At 47.1% G+C, this 14,304-nt stretch overlaps 1 protein-coding gene across 2 annotated transcripts in view; it reads right to left on the bottom strand.

Moving 5' to 3' along the window:
- MVB12B (multivesicular body subunit 12B) overlaps positions 1-14,304 on the bottom strand; it is a 148,913-nt gene that overhangs the window by 121,874 nt on the left and 12,735 nt on the right. For both annotated transcript variants that reach the window (XM_060251271.1, XM_060251270.1), the window contains exon 2: positions 11,725-11,847. In XM_060251271.1, the coding sequence (XP_060107254.1) occupies positions 11,725-11,835 (111 nt within the window). In that variant the 5' untranslated portion in view covers positions 11,836-11,847. The remainder of the gene's footprint in view (positions 1-11,724; positions 11,848-14,304) is intronic.

The following is a 14,304-nucleotide window of genomic DNA, read 5'->3' as shown; positions in this document are numbered from 1 at the left end:
CTGAAATACTAATTATTCAATTCTCCTTCAGCATTTAACAGGCAATAGTAAGTGGCCTGAATCCTAATAGTTTTTAATCAGATCTGATTAATGAGATCTGAAAAAGCATGCATGTGCACAAAAGCTTATACCCAGAATTAAACTTTGTTGGTCTTAAAGATGCCACTGGACTTCGTTCTACATCACCAGGTTGTTTAAAGGATAAAAGTGGGGTTGGAAAGGATAATGAAAGCTTCTACAAGGAAGAACAATATAAAGCCACCTTATGTAAAAAACAGACCACATCCATCTAGCCCGGTACTGTGTATGCCAACTCACAGAGCCTCTTCATCATCTCAGGTGGAGAAAGGCCTTTCCTGATACCTCCTACCTGAATTCCTCATAACTGGAGATACCAGGAACTGAACCTGCATGCAAATCGCATGCTCTATTCCTGTGCAACACCTTCTCTCCATCAGAGGAGCACTGCATCAAAGAGACAAGGTTTTATCCTCTGCCTAAGAGAACTCCTTCAAGGTCTTTTTGCAAAAGCTACTAGTTTAGTCTAGGTGTGGTGAAGCTTCAGCTTGAGAAATCAAGGTATTTCCTGGAAAACCACCACACTTTGAGGTTGCTACTGGTAATTAGGAACTCTTATAAAACACGCTTTTGATTTCTGAACTGCTGTTTGTCTAGCTTCTTTAGGTTTGATGTGATTTGTTGTTAAAAGATGTGGAGACAGCAGAGAGTGGAGGAGGCTGAAAGTGTGACCCTGAGGAAATATCTTGACACCACACTGAAATCACGCGAACGCTGAATTTGCAGACTGCATGCAGAGATTGAAAACAATGGAGGAAGTGGTATGCTTTCTCTCCTACAGCTATGCAAACCCTTTCTTAGTTTTTTCAAAAAAAAATTGTTTAAAAAATACAAAACTTCAAGCAGCTATCCTTGCAAGCTGCTGGGATTGTTAACAGAAGCCAAAGCTGCTGCTTTTTCAACTACAGTTCAAATGGAGACTCCTATCTTTGACTCTGATGGATCAGATGATGATTTTTAAGACATGCAATTAATAAAAAAGAGGAAGGAAAAAAAGAGCATCAGCTTTATAGTTTTCTGACAAATTTAGATTCTAGTTTTCCATCTCTTAGTTTATGGACCAACCAAAGTGAGCAGGTTACAGTCGGAAAAGAGGAACTTTTTGTAGCATCCACTTCTTCCGCAGAATCTGCACAGGATTAGGTTCCTGCTCACCCAGGGTACCTATAAATACCTCCAGGACAGATTCCCATGGGATCTAATTCCCACAATCTTATATTGCTTGTAGCATCTAAGAGAATGTCCCTGGCTGCCAGATGCAAGATAGAAAGTTGGAAATGCACTGCCCAACCCTTTGCCCAGAGCTAGAATGCCACCTCCTAGCCTCTGAATAAAGCTTAAACAAAGAGCTGTCCTATATGACAGGAGAAGGAGAGCGGAATCTGAGATGCAGCAAGAGGAACAGCCACTCCCTTCATAGCTCCAACTTCCAAGATAGCATGCCACTGTGCAGCATGTCCTGGATAAGTCAAATTCACAGAGAATGTATCTGCTGATATAAGCTATGACTGCTCCATGAAGCCCCGATGTTCCAAAGCCGTATTCTTCCAAGTGCCAGAAGCTGAGATCAATAATAGTACATGTTTGCAAGACTTCAATGAGGAGTCAGATATTTGGGAGATGGAGTCGATTTCTGATTGGAGCTGGCATGGAGAGCATTTAATCAGCTTATAAAAGGGTGTGGGCATATGTGTGTTTGGGGGGTGGGAACCAGCACCAGGATGAGAGTTTTCACATTGCCTCTTGATCTGAGCATCAAGTGCAGCATATTTGAAGCAAAAAGCTAGGGTAGATGCCTCCTTTCCTGGTTTGCTTCCAGCTCTCATTATGGCTTGCTTGTGAGTTTTGACAGAGACAGCTGTTTGAAGTTGAACACTTGGAAGCATCAGAATTCTGGATTCCGTGGACCTCTGGCCTGATCCAAGAAGGTAGTTCTTATGAGGAGGAGGCAAAGCAAAGCAGGCAAAGGCAAACAGGGACAGCACTAGCCTGGGGCTTAGAGGAAACACCCCATCTCCTTTCCAAACCGTTGTAGCTTCCGATATTATCTCAAACAAGCAAATTAAATCAAGATTGCTCAACCCGAATTTACTTGCAAATCCAAGGAATGGCAGCACACCATAAAACTTCCTGTCAGAACTTGTATCTTGGCTGCTGGTCCCCTATAATGTGACCAATGCTGTATGGTAGTTTTACTGTGTCTTAGAGCTGTATTGTAACTGAACCAAACTGACTCCATGTTGTAACCTCTGCTTAACCCAGAGTGCCTGAATAGTAATTAACCTTGCCCCACTGGTATCCAAAATATTTGGGGCTGTAGAATGAATTATGTCTTGTCTCTGCACATTCTCACACTGGGACCCTTTGAAGCCGAACAGCATGGCCTTCGGAGTAGGGAGGCATCCTCTCTACTGATAGTGATGGTGAGAAGACAGCTGCGCCCTACAATGTGAATTGTGGCTTTGTGAGATGTTTGCTTTACGTGTATAAAATCAAGCTGATGCTGGCTCTCGCCATTACTGTTATCTTGCCTTTTCCAGCACCTAGTTCTCTTCAATAAAATCCTAGCTTTGTAACTGAGTATGGGATCCGTTTGAAGTTCTTGAGTTCTGACATTATAACAGTAATCCCATTGTTCGTGGCTTATCTGTACTGGAGGCTTGGCTCGATGGCGGCAAAAGTACCAGACGACGGAGAGCCCACCACCCCATCGGAGGACCCGCCGCTCGACCCAAACGTGACGGGGGTCCGACGCAAAATTAAGGTTCCAGCGCCCTTCTCGGTCGACGCCGCTTTCCCGGCCCCGCGAACCTGGAGCCCGCGGAAGTCCACGGCAGCAATCGACGCCGCGGAGCAGCGGTACCGAAGCATGTTGGGCGAAGGAGGGGCAGGAGACGACGACGAGGGCCAGGCGGAGGGCGCGGAGCCCCGAGGGGGGGAAGACCCGATCCGGACCCTCCGCAACGAATTATTCGATTGGGTGCGGGAGATCCACGGCGATGTGCACCGTTCCCGCGTGACGATGGCCGAGGAGATGCAGCAGAACCTGGGCGCTATCCACGACCAGCTCCGCACTTTGCAAACCGCGGTCCTGGGGATACCGTATGGAGTGTTGCCGCTGGGGCAACCGCCCGTCGCCCCGCCGGCCCCCGCCCCGCAAGCTCCGGCTGCCCCGGCGCCGCCGGCCCCAGCGGTCCCAGCGGCCCCGGCACCTCCGGCTCCGCCGGCTCCGGCCGCCCCGGCACCGCCGGCGCCACCTGCACCAGGGGCCCCGGCCGCCCCGGCGCCGCCTGCACCACCCGTCCCGATCCCGCCGGCCCTACCGGGCCCAGCGCCGCCACCTGGGGCGCCGCGAGCGCCAGGAGGGGCCGAGGGACGGGGAAGAGAGTTGAAGATTACGTTCGATGGGAATCCGGAGGACGTGGAATACTTTACTATTCAGTGCGACACGTTCTTCACCCACTGGGGTGCCGACTACCCTACCGAGGCCAGCCGAGTGTACCACATCGCGTCTCGACTGAGAGGGGCGGCCCGCAAGTGGTATGTGGGGCTTTTCATGGGAAGAAAGCCCGAATTAGCTACCGTGGCAGGGTTCCTGCACGCGATGCTCCGCCAGTATGGAGATCCCTTACGGGAGGAGAAGGCGGTCGCTGCCCTCCAACGCATCGAACAGGGCAACCGCTCCACCCGCGAGTACGCCACCGAATTCCTGGGGTACTGTGCGGCAGCGAGGGGATGGAACGAGGTCATGAAATACACCGCGTTCATCAATGGGTTGAATCCGAGCATCCTCGACCGCTGTTACAGTCAGGGAAGGCCCGACACGCTGGTCGGCTGGATCCAACTGGCCGGGGAGGTGGAGACCAACCTCCAACACGTGGGGATGAGGAGACAGCAACTAGCGAGGAAGGGAGCCAAACACACCCCAACTAAATCTGAAGGGAAGAAGGCCCCGACGACCTCCACCCCGTCTCCCGCCCGCAAATGCTTCCAATGCGGGGACCCAAATCATCTTGCTGCTAATTGCCCTGGGAAAGCGGGATCCACACCACCCACGGCGCGGCCAACCACCCCGGGCCCGAAGAAGAAGAAGAGCAGCCGATCGAAGGAGCCCAGTCGGGGTTCCGTCGCCACTTCCTTGGCGACTGACGAGGATTTTACCACCAGCCTGGCGGCAGTCGAAGGATCGACCGAGGAGTCGGACGATACCGAGTCGGCGGGAAACGACAGCGACCTGCTTTAATGGGTGCCGCAAAGCAGGTCCAACAACAGCCGGCACTCCTCACGGTGAGAGCAACTGGGGGTTTACTTTTTATGGCCGTTACCCTCCTGAACCCGAACCTAAAGAGATTCATGCACGCCCGAGCACTAATCGACTCAGGGTGTAACAGGGACTTGATCACCCCCCGCCTAGTTGAGGCGCTGGGATTAGCCACTTCGCCCCTGCCACAACCGATGCAGTTCCAGCAAATGGACGGGGGGCCCATGAGGGGGGAACCATGTATTTTAGAAACTCAGGCGGTCCCGGTAGGGACCGAGGAGCATTGGGGAATTGAGACTTTCGTAATCGCCCCCTCCTGCTCTTTCGACGTGGTAGTAGGCTCAGCTTGGCTCGCCCGCCACCAACCCGACATAAGGTGGGAGGAACAGATCGTCCGGTTCCCGGATTGGAGGTGCGAGCATCACCACTGGCGCCCCGAGTGGGGGCCGCACGCTCCCCCCCAAAACATGCGGGCGTGCCTCACACTTGAGGAAGTCGCCTCCATCCCCAAGGAGTACCGAGACTTAAAGCTGGCATTTAGCGAGAAGGAAGCGGATGAGCTACCGCCCCACCGCCCTACAGACTGCGCCATTGAGCTAATCCCAGGGCAGCAGCTTCCCAAAGCGAAACTGTACTCCATGGGTTGGGCGGAGAAGGCTGAACTCCGAAAGTTTTTGGACAAAAATCTAAAGCGTGGTTTTATTCGACCAGCCACAGCTCCCCATGCCGCCCCCGTCCTATTCCGAAAGAAAAAGGACGGGTCTCTTAGACTTTGCACAGATTTTCGTGCGATAAACGGGATTTCCATGTCCAACGCCTACCCGATCCCGTTGATAAAGGACTTATTAAACACTGTAGCAAAGGGGAAAATATTTACCAAACTCGACCTCCGAGACGCGTACTTCCGCGTCCGCATCAAAGAGGGGGACGAGTGGAAGACAGCCTTCAACACCCCACTGGGACAATTTGAGTACCTTGTCATGCCGTTTGGGCTACAGGGAGCCCCGGGCGTTTTTATGAACTTTATCAATGAAGTGCTGCGGGACTTCCTGTTCAAGGGGGTGGTAGTGTACCTTGATGACATCATTATCTATTCACAAGATCTAAAGTCTCATGTGCCTTTGGTCAGAAAAGTGTTAAGCACCCTTTGTAAACACAAACTGTATGCCAAACTGTCGAAATGTGAATTCCACAAGACCGAACTGGATTACTTGGGCTTCCGGGTGTCGGGGGAGGGATTGTCCATGGACCCCGCAAAGGTCCAAGCGGTGTTAGACTGGGAACCCCCTCGAACCCGCAAGCAGTTACAAAGTTTTATCGGGTTCGCTAACTTTTACCGCGACTTCATAAAGGGGTTCGCCACGGTCATGCTCCCTCTTACAGAACTCCTCAAAACCAAAGGGAAGGGTGACGAGGCTAAAAAACCCGGCGCACGCCTAACGTGGACGCCTGACTGTCAAAAAGCTTTCACTGAGCTAAAACGCCTCTTCACCTCCGAACCCGTGCTGGCTCATCCTGACGAACTAAAGCCCTTCGTGGTCCAATGCGACGCCTCCGACGCCGCTGTAGGAGCCATATTAATGCAGAGGGGGGAAAATGGGGTGCTCCGACCATGTGCCTATATTTCCAGGAAATTTTCCAATGAACAAAGAAACTGGTCGGTCTGGGACAAAGAAGCGTTTGCAGTCATGTTTGCCTTAAAAACCTGGCGCTCCTGGCTTGAAGGAGCGAGAGTCCCCTTCGAAATTTGGACCGATCACAAAAACCTGGAAGCCCTCACTGGGCGTCGCAAAATGACTGCAAAACAGATCCGGTGGGCAGGCTTCTTTGCTAAGTTTGATTTTGTGTTGAAACACATCCCAGGCTCAAAGAACTTTTTAGCGGACGCCCTTTCCCGCCTGCCCCAACACGACAGTCTCAGGGAGGAGGTGGTGGACTCACTAATTTCCCCCTCAGCCATCGCGGGGGGGGTCACCACCCGCTCCGGTAAACAGACCAACCCTCCGGACTTAGAATTACTTTCTCGATTCCTCTCGGAGTACAAACAAGAAGCTGACCGCCCCCCCAACTTGGTCAAAGCCGAGAACGGGCTCTGGTTACATAATGAAAAAATCTATGTGCCCGATCCCCTCAGGAAGGAGGTTTTGGACCGCTGCCACTCAAGTCGCTTGGCCGGCCACTTTGGCTATGTTAAAACACTCAACTTGCTCACCCGCCAATTTTGGTGGCCGAAAATGAAAAAAGATGTTTCAGAGTTTGTACTGTCATGTCCCACGTGCCTCATGGCAAAACGGAGGGGGGGCAAACCTCCGGGCCACCTAGTCCCCCTCCCTACAGCCACCCGACCTTGGTCGGTAGTCTCCATGGACTTCATTGTAGAGCTCCCGCCTTCGCAGGGCAAAACAGTCATCTTGGTCGTAGTCGATACCTTTTCAAAGCAGGCTCACTTCATTCCTTGCAAACAGTTACCTACCGCCAAAAAACTTGCCCAGCTCTTTTTCACTCACATTGTACGCCTACACTCATTCCCAGACAAGGTCATTAGTGACCGCGGAACACAGTTCGTTGCCAACTTCTGGCGGGAGTTCTGCAAACTAGCTGGCATTGAGCAAGGATTGAGTTCTGCCTACCACCCCCAGTCGGACGGACAGACGGAGAGGGTTAATGGCCTTCTAGAACAATACCTCCGCTGTTTCATTAATTTCCAACAGTCCAACTGGGTAGACCTCCTCCCCTTTGCAGAATACGGCTACAACAATAGCCTCCATAGCTCAACCAAAACCTCCCCTTTTCAAATCATCAATGGTTACGAGGGCAAGCCGTTCCCCACGCTCGCCCTCCCAGCCAACCCATCCCAACCGACATCATGCCAACAGTGGTGGGAGGGACTTCGTGAAGGCTGGAAGGGAATTCAGGAAAACCTGGAAGAAGCGAAAAAAGCCTACAAAAAACAATTTGACAAAAAACACTCTCCGGAGTGGGATCTAAAGGTGGGGGATACAGTTTTCCTGTCAACAAAAAACCTCCCCCTTCCCCAGTCCTGCCGCAAACTGGCACTGAAGTTCCTCGGACCTTTCAAAATCAAAAGGGTGATAAATAAAGTAACGGTGGAACTCGAACTACCCAAATCTCTAAGTAAGATCCATCCTGTTTTTCATTGCAGCTTGCTTCGGAAAGACCCTGGTGCTACGTCCTTCCATCCCAGGGCCCCACCGCCCCCTCCGACGACAGTGAGGGGTCAGAGTCACCATGAAGTCCAGGAGATCCTGGACTCCAGAGTCAAACGGGGGAAACTGTATTATTTGATCAGGTGGAAACACTTCCCCCCGAGCTGTGACGAGTGGGTCGAATCTCAGAATGTAGTGGCTCCGCAACTGCTGAAAAAGTTTCACCTACTGTACCCGCACAAGCCCAAGGCCGCTCCCGCGGGAGGGGGCGCTTAGGGGGGGCAGTATGTCAGAACTTGTATCTTGGCTGCTGGTCCCCTATAATGTGACCAATGCTGTATGGTAGTTTTACTGTGTCTTAGAGCTGTATTGTAACTGAACCAAACTGACTCCATGTTGTAACCTCTGCTTAACCCAGAGTGCCTGAATAGTAATTAACCTTGCCCCACTGGTATCCAAAATATTTGGGGCTGTAGAATGAATTATGTCTTGTCTCTGCACATTCTCACACTGGGACCCTTTGAAGCCGAACAGCATGGCCTTCGGAGTAGGGAGGCATCCTCTCTACTGATAGTGATGGTGAGAAGACAGCTGCGCCCTACAATGTGAATTGTGGCTTTGTGAGATGTTTGCTTTACGTGTATAAAATCAAGCTGATGCTGGCTCTCGCCATTACTGTTATCTTGCCTTTTCCAGCACCTAGTTCTCTTCAATAAAATCCTAGCTTTGTAACTGAGTATGGGATCCGTTTGAAGTTCTTGAGTTCTGACACTTCCCTGATGAGTCAGGGAGAACAGAGAAAGATGCACACAAAGTACTACAGGTTGACTGATGGAGGATGTTCCAATTCACCCTTTTCCTTGGGCTCTATGCGGGTAGCTTTGCATTTTGCACTGGTGCATGCAAAACAGACGGACTCTTTGGCCATAAAAGCAAAACCCTGTGCCCAAAACCAGGGCCCATGCACAGGGAGAGGAGCAGAATAGGTACACTTTAAGAGGGGTTTGGTACAGAAGTCAATTGCCTTTCTAAAACCCTGTTCACGTGTTACAGTGAACACACATAAAATTTGCTTGTACGCGCGTATACCTCTTTGAAAGAAAAAGTGCATGTTCACTTTAAAGTACCTATACATATATGGTGTTTCAAGCATCCAGCTGTGCATGTGATGAATGTAACATGATAATGACTCAATGCACATATAAATAAAAATCAAATGTACATTGTACATGTGTTCACAATAACTGATGAACAAAGCTGCTTACATTCCAAAAAAAAACACAAAAAAATATTTTTGGGGGGGTGGGAGAGTCAAGAAAAGATTTATGTGTATTTATTTAATTCGTTTATACTGCACCTTTCTTCCCAGTGAGGACTCAAAGCAGCTTACATCATTCTCATCTCCATTTTATCTTCATAACAACCTTGTGAGGTAGGCTAGGCTGAGAGAGTGTGACTGCCTCAGGGTCAGCCAGAAACTTCCATGGTACAAGCAGAGATTCGAATTAGGGTCTTCAAGATAGTAGTCTGACACTCTACACCACACTGGTTTTATATGATAGAATTGGAGGAGGAGCATCATATTACAAATCTGTATCAAAACGTCAGATGAGATGCTCAGGCTCTGTCCACACCAGCCACAGTATCAGATGCAGAACAGGGACCCAACGCAGTAGACTGATTTTGTGGCGCCAGTCTTGTAGTCACAGCTGGTCACATAAGTGCTCCCTTTCCTGTCAAAATATCTGGATCAGATTCGCTATACTAAACTAAGTGGTCAATTGATGAAAGACCAGCACTGACTTATACGGGCATTTCCGAGAGGAGAAAAACCACAACCGGGCGACTTGTTCAGTCATAATTTTTTTTTTTGGCCTGGTAATATACTAAATTATTTCCTCCTCGGTGACATCACTAACAAGGGCTGACACATTTTTTCACTAGGCAACCTTGTACCACACTCATGGCTGCAATCCTGTCTCATCTATACAATCTCATGAATCATGAAAGAAAAACGCCTACTTTGTTTTCGAAATATACAAACAGATCAGGGCACAATCTTCCACTTGAACCCTGGGTGCTCCACCCCGATTTGCTGTGAAACAAACTTAATCCTCCCCATTCAACCCCATGTTCGTCTTGGTCTAAGGCTGGGATTAAATGGTCAATAAGGCTGCAGGACTTTTGAGCAAAACCCACTGAAGCCTGTCCCTCTCAAACAACACTGCTGCTTAACTACCACTTTGGTCTCCAAGCCTTCAAAAACCCAGCCTGTATGTCATGAGGACTAAAATCGTTTTTCCACTTTGGTCTGTTTTAACAAAAGCAAAAATCCTCTAGTTCTTAAATAAACTACACTCAGAATGTTAGCTAAATGTTAGCTAAATCTTTAAATCAGGCCCAAGTCATTTACTTCCTCTTAGGGGATGGGAGTGATCAACTTTCTCTGGATCTTGCTAAGTTTCTATATGTTACCGACCTTGACAGGAAGAAATTTAATGCTGTTTGTATTTGAAAGAAGATGCCCTTAGTTAAGTGTTGCCTACGTCAGATAATTTTATTACTATTTTGATGGTTGTACATAGTTTTATATTGTTATGTTATATTTTAGCTTGGTGTTGTGTTGTACTGTTATTGATGAGTTGTGTTGTTGTTGTTGATTGGCCTAGAGCCGCAATAAACTGACTGACTGACTGACTGACTTAAATAAACTACACTCAGAAGTGTAGCGGTTCCTCAGTGGAACGGCCTTCCTCGGGAAGTGGCGGGCTCTCTTTCCTTGGAGGCTTTTAAACAGAGGCTAAATGGCCATCTGACAGCAATGAAGATCCTGTAAATTTAGGGGGAGGCATTTGTGAGATTCCTGCATTGTGCAGGCGGTTGGACTAGATGACCCTGGAGGTCCCTTCCAACTCTATGAGTCTATGATTCTAAGACACAGGCCAAAGCTATGAGTCTGGTGAATACAAGAGCTTACACCTCAATATAAAATTAGGGGACTGTATTTTTAGCTGCCCAACATTCAAGCACTCTTAATAGACAGGTTTTGATTGCAATCTGCAAGTTTGTTTTCATTCATTACTGTAATGTTTATTTATGGTTTTATTTTCTTCGGAAGCTGCCTGAAGCCTCCTGAGGTTGGCAGGAGATAAATTTAATAAACCAGACAGCGTAATACCCATTTGGAGGAAAAGACTTGTTTCGGGCAAAGGCACATCATGTTGCAATAAAAGAAGTTTTTCTACTTTCAATGCAAAACCCACAGACTTGCTGTTGCAGATAAGTCTCCCAAACAGGTATGAGCACATTATCGGTGAATGCCGGGGGACTGCACAAACAACCTGATCTGCAATTAAGCCAATACTTAATGATCCACACCAGTCTTTCATGCCTCTGGAGGAGCTGGCGTTGACATAGGTACACTTTTCACATAGCACATTCAAGGGCTTAAAGCGCTTCTCACAATTTCCAGTTCTCATAACATGCAATTTAGTAATATTTACCTATCTCTGCATTGCAGCTAGGGGCAAGCGAGATTGATAGAGAGAGGGAGAGTGACTTCCCTAAAGCCACTAATTGAGTTCTTGGCAGAGGTAAAATTCGAACTGGAGGCTTCCCGATTATCAGAAGAATCTATCAGCTGCTGCACCAACTTATGATACAGGGAAGCATAAAGTGTTTGCAGAGAGCTAGAGATTACAGCAGTAGTAATAGCAGCAGCAGAAGGAGAAGAAGAAGAAGCAAAAGAAGAAGAAGATGACGACAACATTGGCTGTATATCTCACCCTCCACTCCGAATTTCAGAGTCTTAAAGCAGCTCACAATCTCCTTTAACTTCCACCAACAAATACCCTGTGAGGTGGGTGGGGATGAGAGGGCAAGGACAACCTCTGCCAGAGCTATGGCTGACCCAAGGCCATTCCAGTAGGTGCAAATGGAGGAGTGGGGAATCAAACCCAGTTTTCCCAGATAAGAGTCCACACACTTAACCACTACACCAAACTGGCTCTCTGAAGATAACTGATCACAAGAACACGTTTCTGTGTGATGAGAGAAATGGGCAGACCAAGTTGTGGGGACTTTATAATATTTTTGAAAAAGATTCTGCACCCAACAGAGTTCACATTTTCAGCCAAGAAAAGCTGAACTCTGATAACACACATTTAATGGAAATTAACACAAATTACAAGCCAGCTCCTAATTTCCTTATATACTTACGACATCATAACCTGTAGGTGCCCGGTTCCGAGAAGCAACAACCCCAACTCCGGTGATTGGGTCCATCTGCACATCTGGCAAAGCATCAGCAAGATCTCTAACCTCAGGCATTGTGGACTTATCCTGCAAAAGCAAAGATGATTTAGTGGAATGGCAAGGTCACCAGACTAAAAGCCAGCAGACGTTATCACCCCATAGCAAAATGTTGCCAGAACAAACACTCCATCTGGGCATGGCATACCAAACCAAATGAGCACTTGTTCTTGATAAGAAATGGCACAGACTCCAGTCTCCAATAGGCTTGCACTTAGAACAAAGGTTATACTCTTCAGAACATTTAAATGGGGCAAGCCTCCCTACAAAAATTGCAGAGAAACCAATGAAAATATGATGCCATGCCTGTGCATAGGCCCAAATCCACTCTCCAAAAATGTAATAAAAAATAGCAAATTTCTAGTCCTTAAGGTAGTCAAAGGAGCTGCGAGCAATACTTGATGCCAGAAAACAGACATGAGCTATTCTGAAGCTTTTTATCACTCTTATTCCTCTGGAGAGCTAGTGGATCAGCAGCTTAAATTGGGCACAGATATGAAAAGTATGTTCAGGTTCACAGAATATATTCTGACTGCTGAATCTGGCACAGCACTTAGGCATTATACATGGCTTGCCAAGAGCTACAGCCTGCTCCTGACTCAACTGCCTGTCTGAAAACTCTAGAAGACTTTGGTTACAGAAAGTGCAGAACTGAGCTGGTCATAGATTTCATCTATGTGACTTCCTACCTTTCCATGAGAATTCAGACCAGATATAACTCAGATTATTAAAGATTTACAATCACAGGCATGTGGGTTAACTGGAGTTTAGTAAACCACAAGATATTGCACATGAAAAAACCACACAAACACCCCCTGCTTCCACTTGGGACAATGGTCAGTGGTGCGGAGTAGAAAATTTTCTGATGCAGTAGTTTTCCATGGAGAATTTTTTCCAGCCTACGTAAATAGTCTGTTTATACTTAGTTATACTGAGCCTGCCCTTGCGGGGAGGGCGGGATACAAATAAAAAGTATTATTATTATTATTACTTGCCAGAGCTGTTGTGCTGAAAATCAATCATATCAGATAGTCTAAATGTGAAATATGAAGAATGCACAAAAGTGCTCATATGTGCTCCAGGCCTATACACAGTGCATTTCCCTCCTTTTTGCTAACACTATTCGAATATTTATTTAATTGTTTAAATACATTTGAATTTATTCAAATTTTCCTGAAAAAACCCACATCATTGATGATGGTGCAGGGGGAAAGGGAAGAAGGAGGGAGAAGGAGAGGAAGAAGAAGGAGAGGAAAAAGGAGAGGGAGGAGGAGGATATTGGATTTATATTCTACCCTCCACTTCGAATCTCAGATCTCCTTTACCTTCCTCCCCCACAACAGACACCCTGTGAAATGGGTGGGGCTGAGAGGACTCTCACAGCAGCTGCCCTTTCAAGGACAACGTCTGCCAGAGCTATGGTTGATCCAAGGCCATTCCAGCAGGTGCAAGTAGAGGAGTGGGGATCTCTCTTCCATCAATGCCAGTCCTGACCTGAATTGGGCACTGCGGTACATGGGTAACCAAGTTCTCTGGAACTGCTGGCCTGATATGTGGCTGGATGCTTTAGATAGTCTGTCTTCTACAGTTTAATTGAGGTTTAAAATCCCTGAGTGGGAAGACTGCCTTGATCCACATGCCTATGTTTGTACAGAATGAACAATCCAAATTAATTTCTACCTGGGATTCTTTGCATGGGATGGGAGGAGCAAAGCGTCTTTCAGACTAAAGTCAGGTTTGTGCAGGTTTTTGATAGAGCAGGCGTCCTTATTCCATTGCTTATACCATCTGCATGCCCTCCCCTACAGTGACTTATCATCTGGACTATTGAATCTCGGCTGATATACATATATTTTAACATGAAAAATGTGCCCACACCGCCTATGTTGTATTTTATCTTATTGTTTTGTCTTGATATTGTTTTATTATTATTTTAGCTGGGTTTTAATTGTCATTTATTATGTCTGTAATCCACCCTGAGCCTGTTTATGGGAAAGGTGCTTAATAAATAAATCTGCTAAATAAATAAGGAACAGAGCTATCGTTTTAATTTCTGTGAAAAAATATTAGGAAATGTTTAGTATTTTGTTTGTACGTATTAAGCTCCCCCCCCCACTCATTATTTTCTAATTTTGTCATCTAGCTTCATTATATTATTTGTTGTATGCAGTGTCGTTTTACATGGTTGAATGTGTTATACTATCAGTTTTGCATTCTCTAATTTTGCCATCCAGTGTTTATATATTGCTTGTATTATACTACTTTTATTACATTTTTAAACTGCATAATCCACCTTGAATCCCAGAGAAAAAGGTGGACCATAAATGAAGCAAGCAAGCAACTAAACAAAGAAATATGTGTGTGTTTGTTTGTTTAAGATGATGGGTAAATACAGTGCAAGTCAGGTCCAGGGAGAATCCACTCCCAAACTAGCATTCAGCTTGATCTGCACTGCAACCTAGCTCAAAACAAATGTCTTTCCTTTGG

This window comes from Heteronotia binoei, chromosome 12 (assembly GCF_032191835.1).
Source record: "Heteronotia binoei isolate CCM8104 ecotype False Entrance Well chromosome 12, APGP_CSIRO_Hbin_v1, whole genome shotgun sequence".
NCBI lineage: Eukaryota > Metazoa > Chordata > Lepidosauria > Squamata > Gekkonidae > Heteronotia > Heteronotia binoei.
This window is presented reverse-complemented; position numbering and strand designations above follow the sequence as displayed.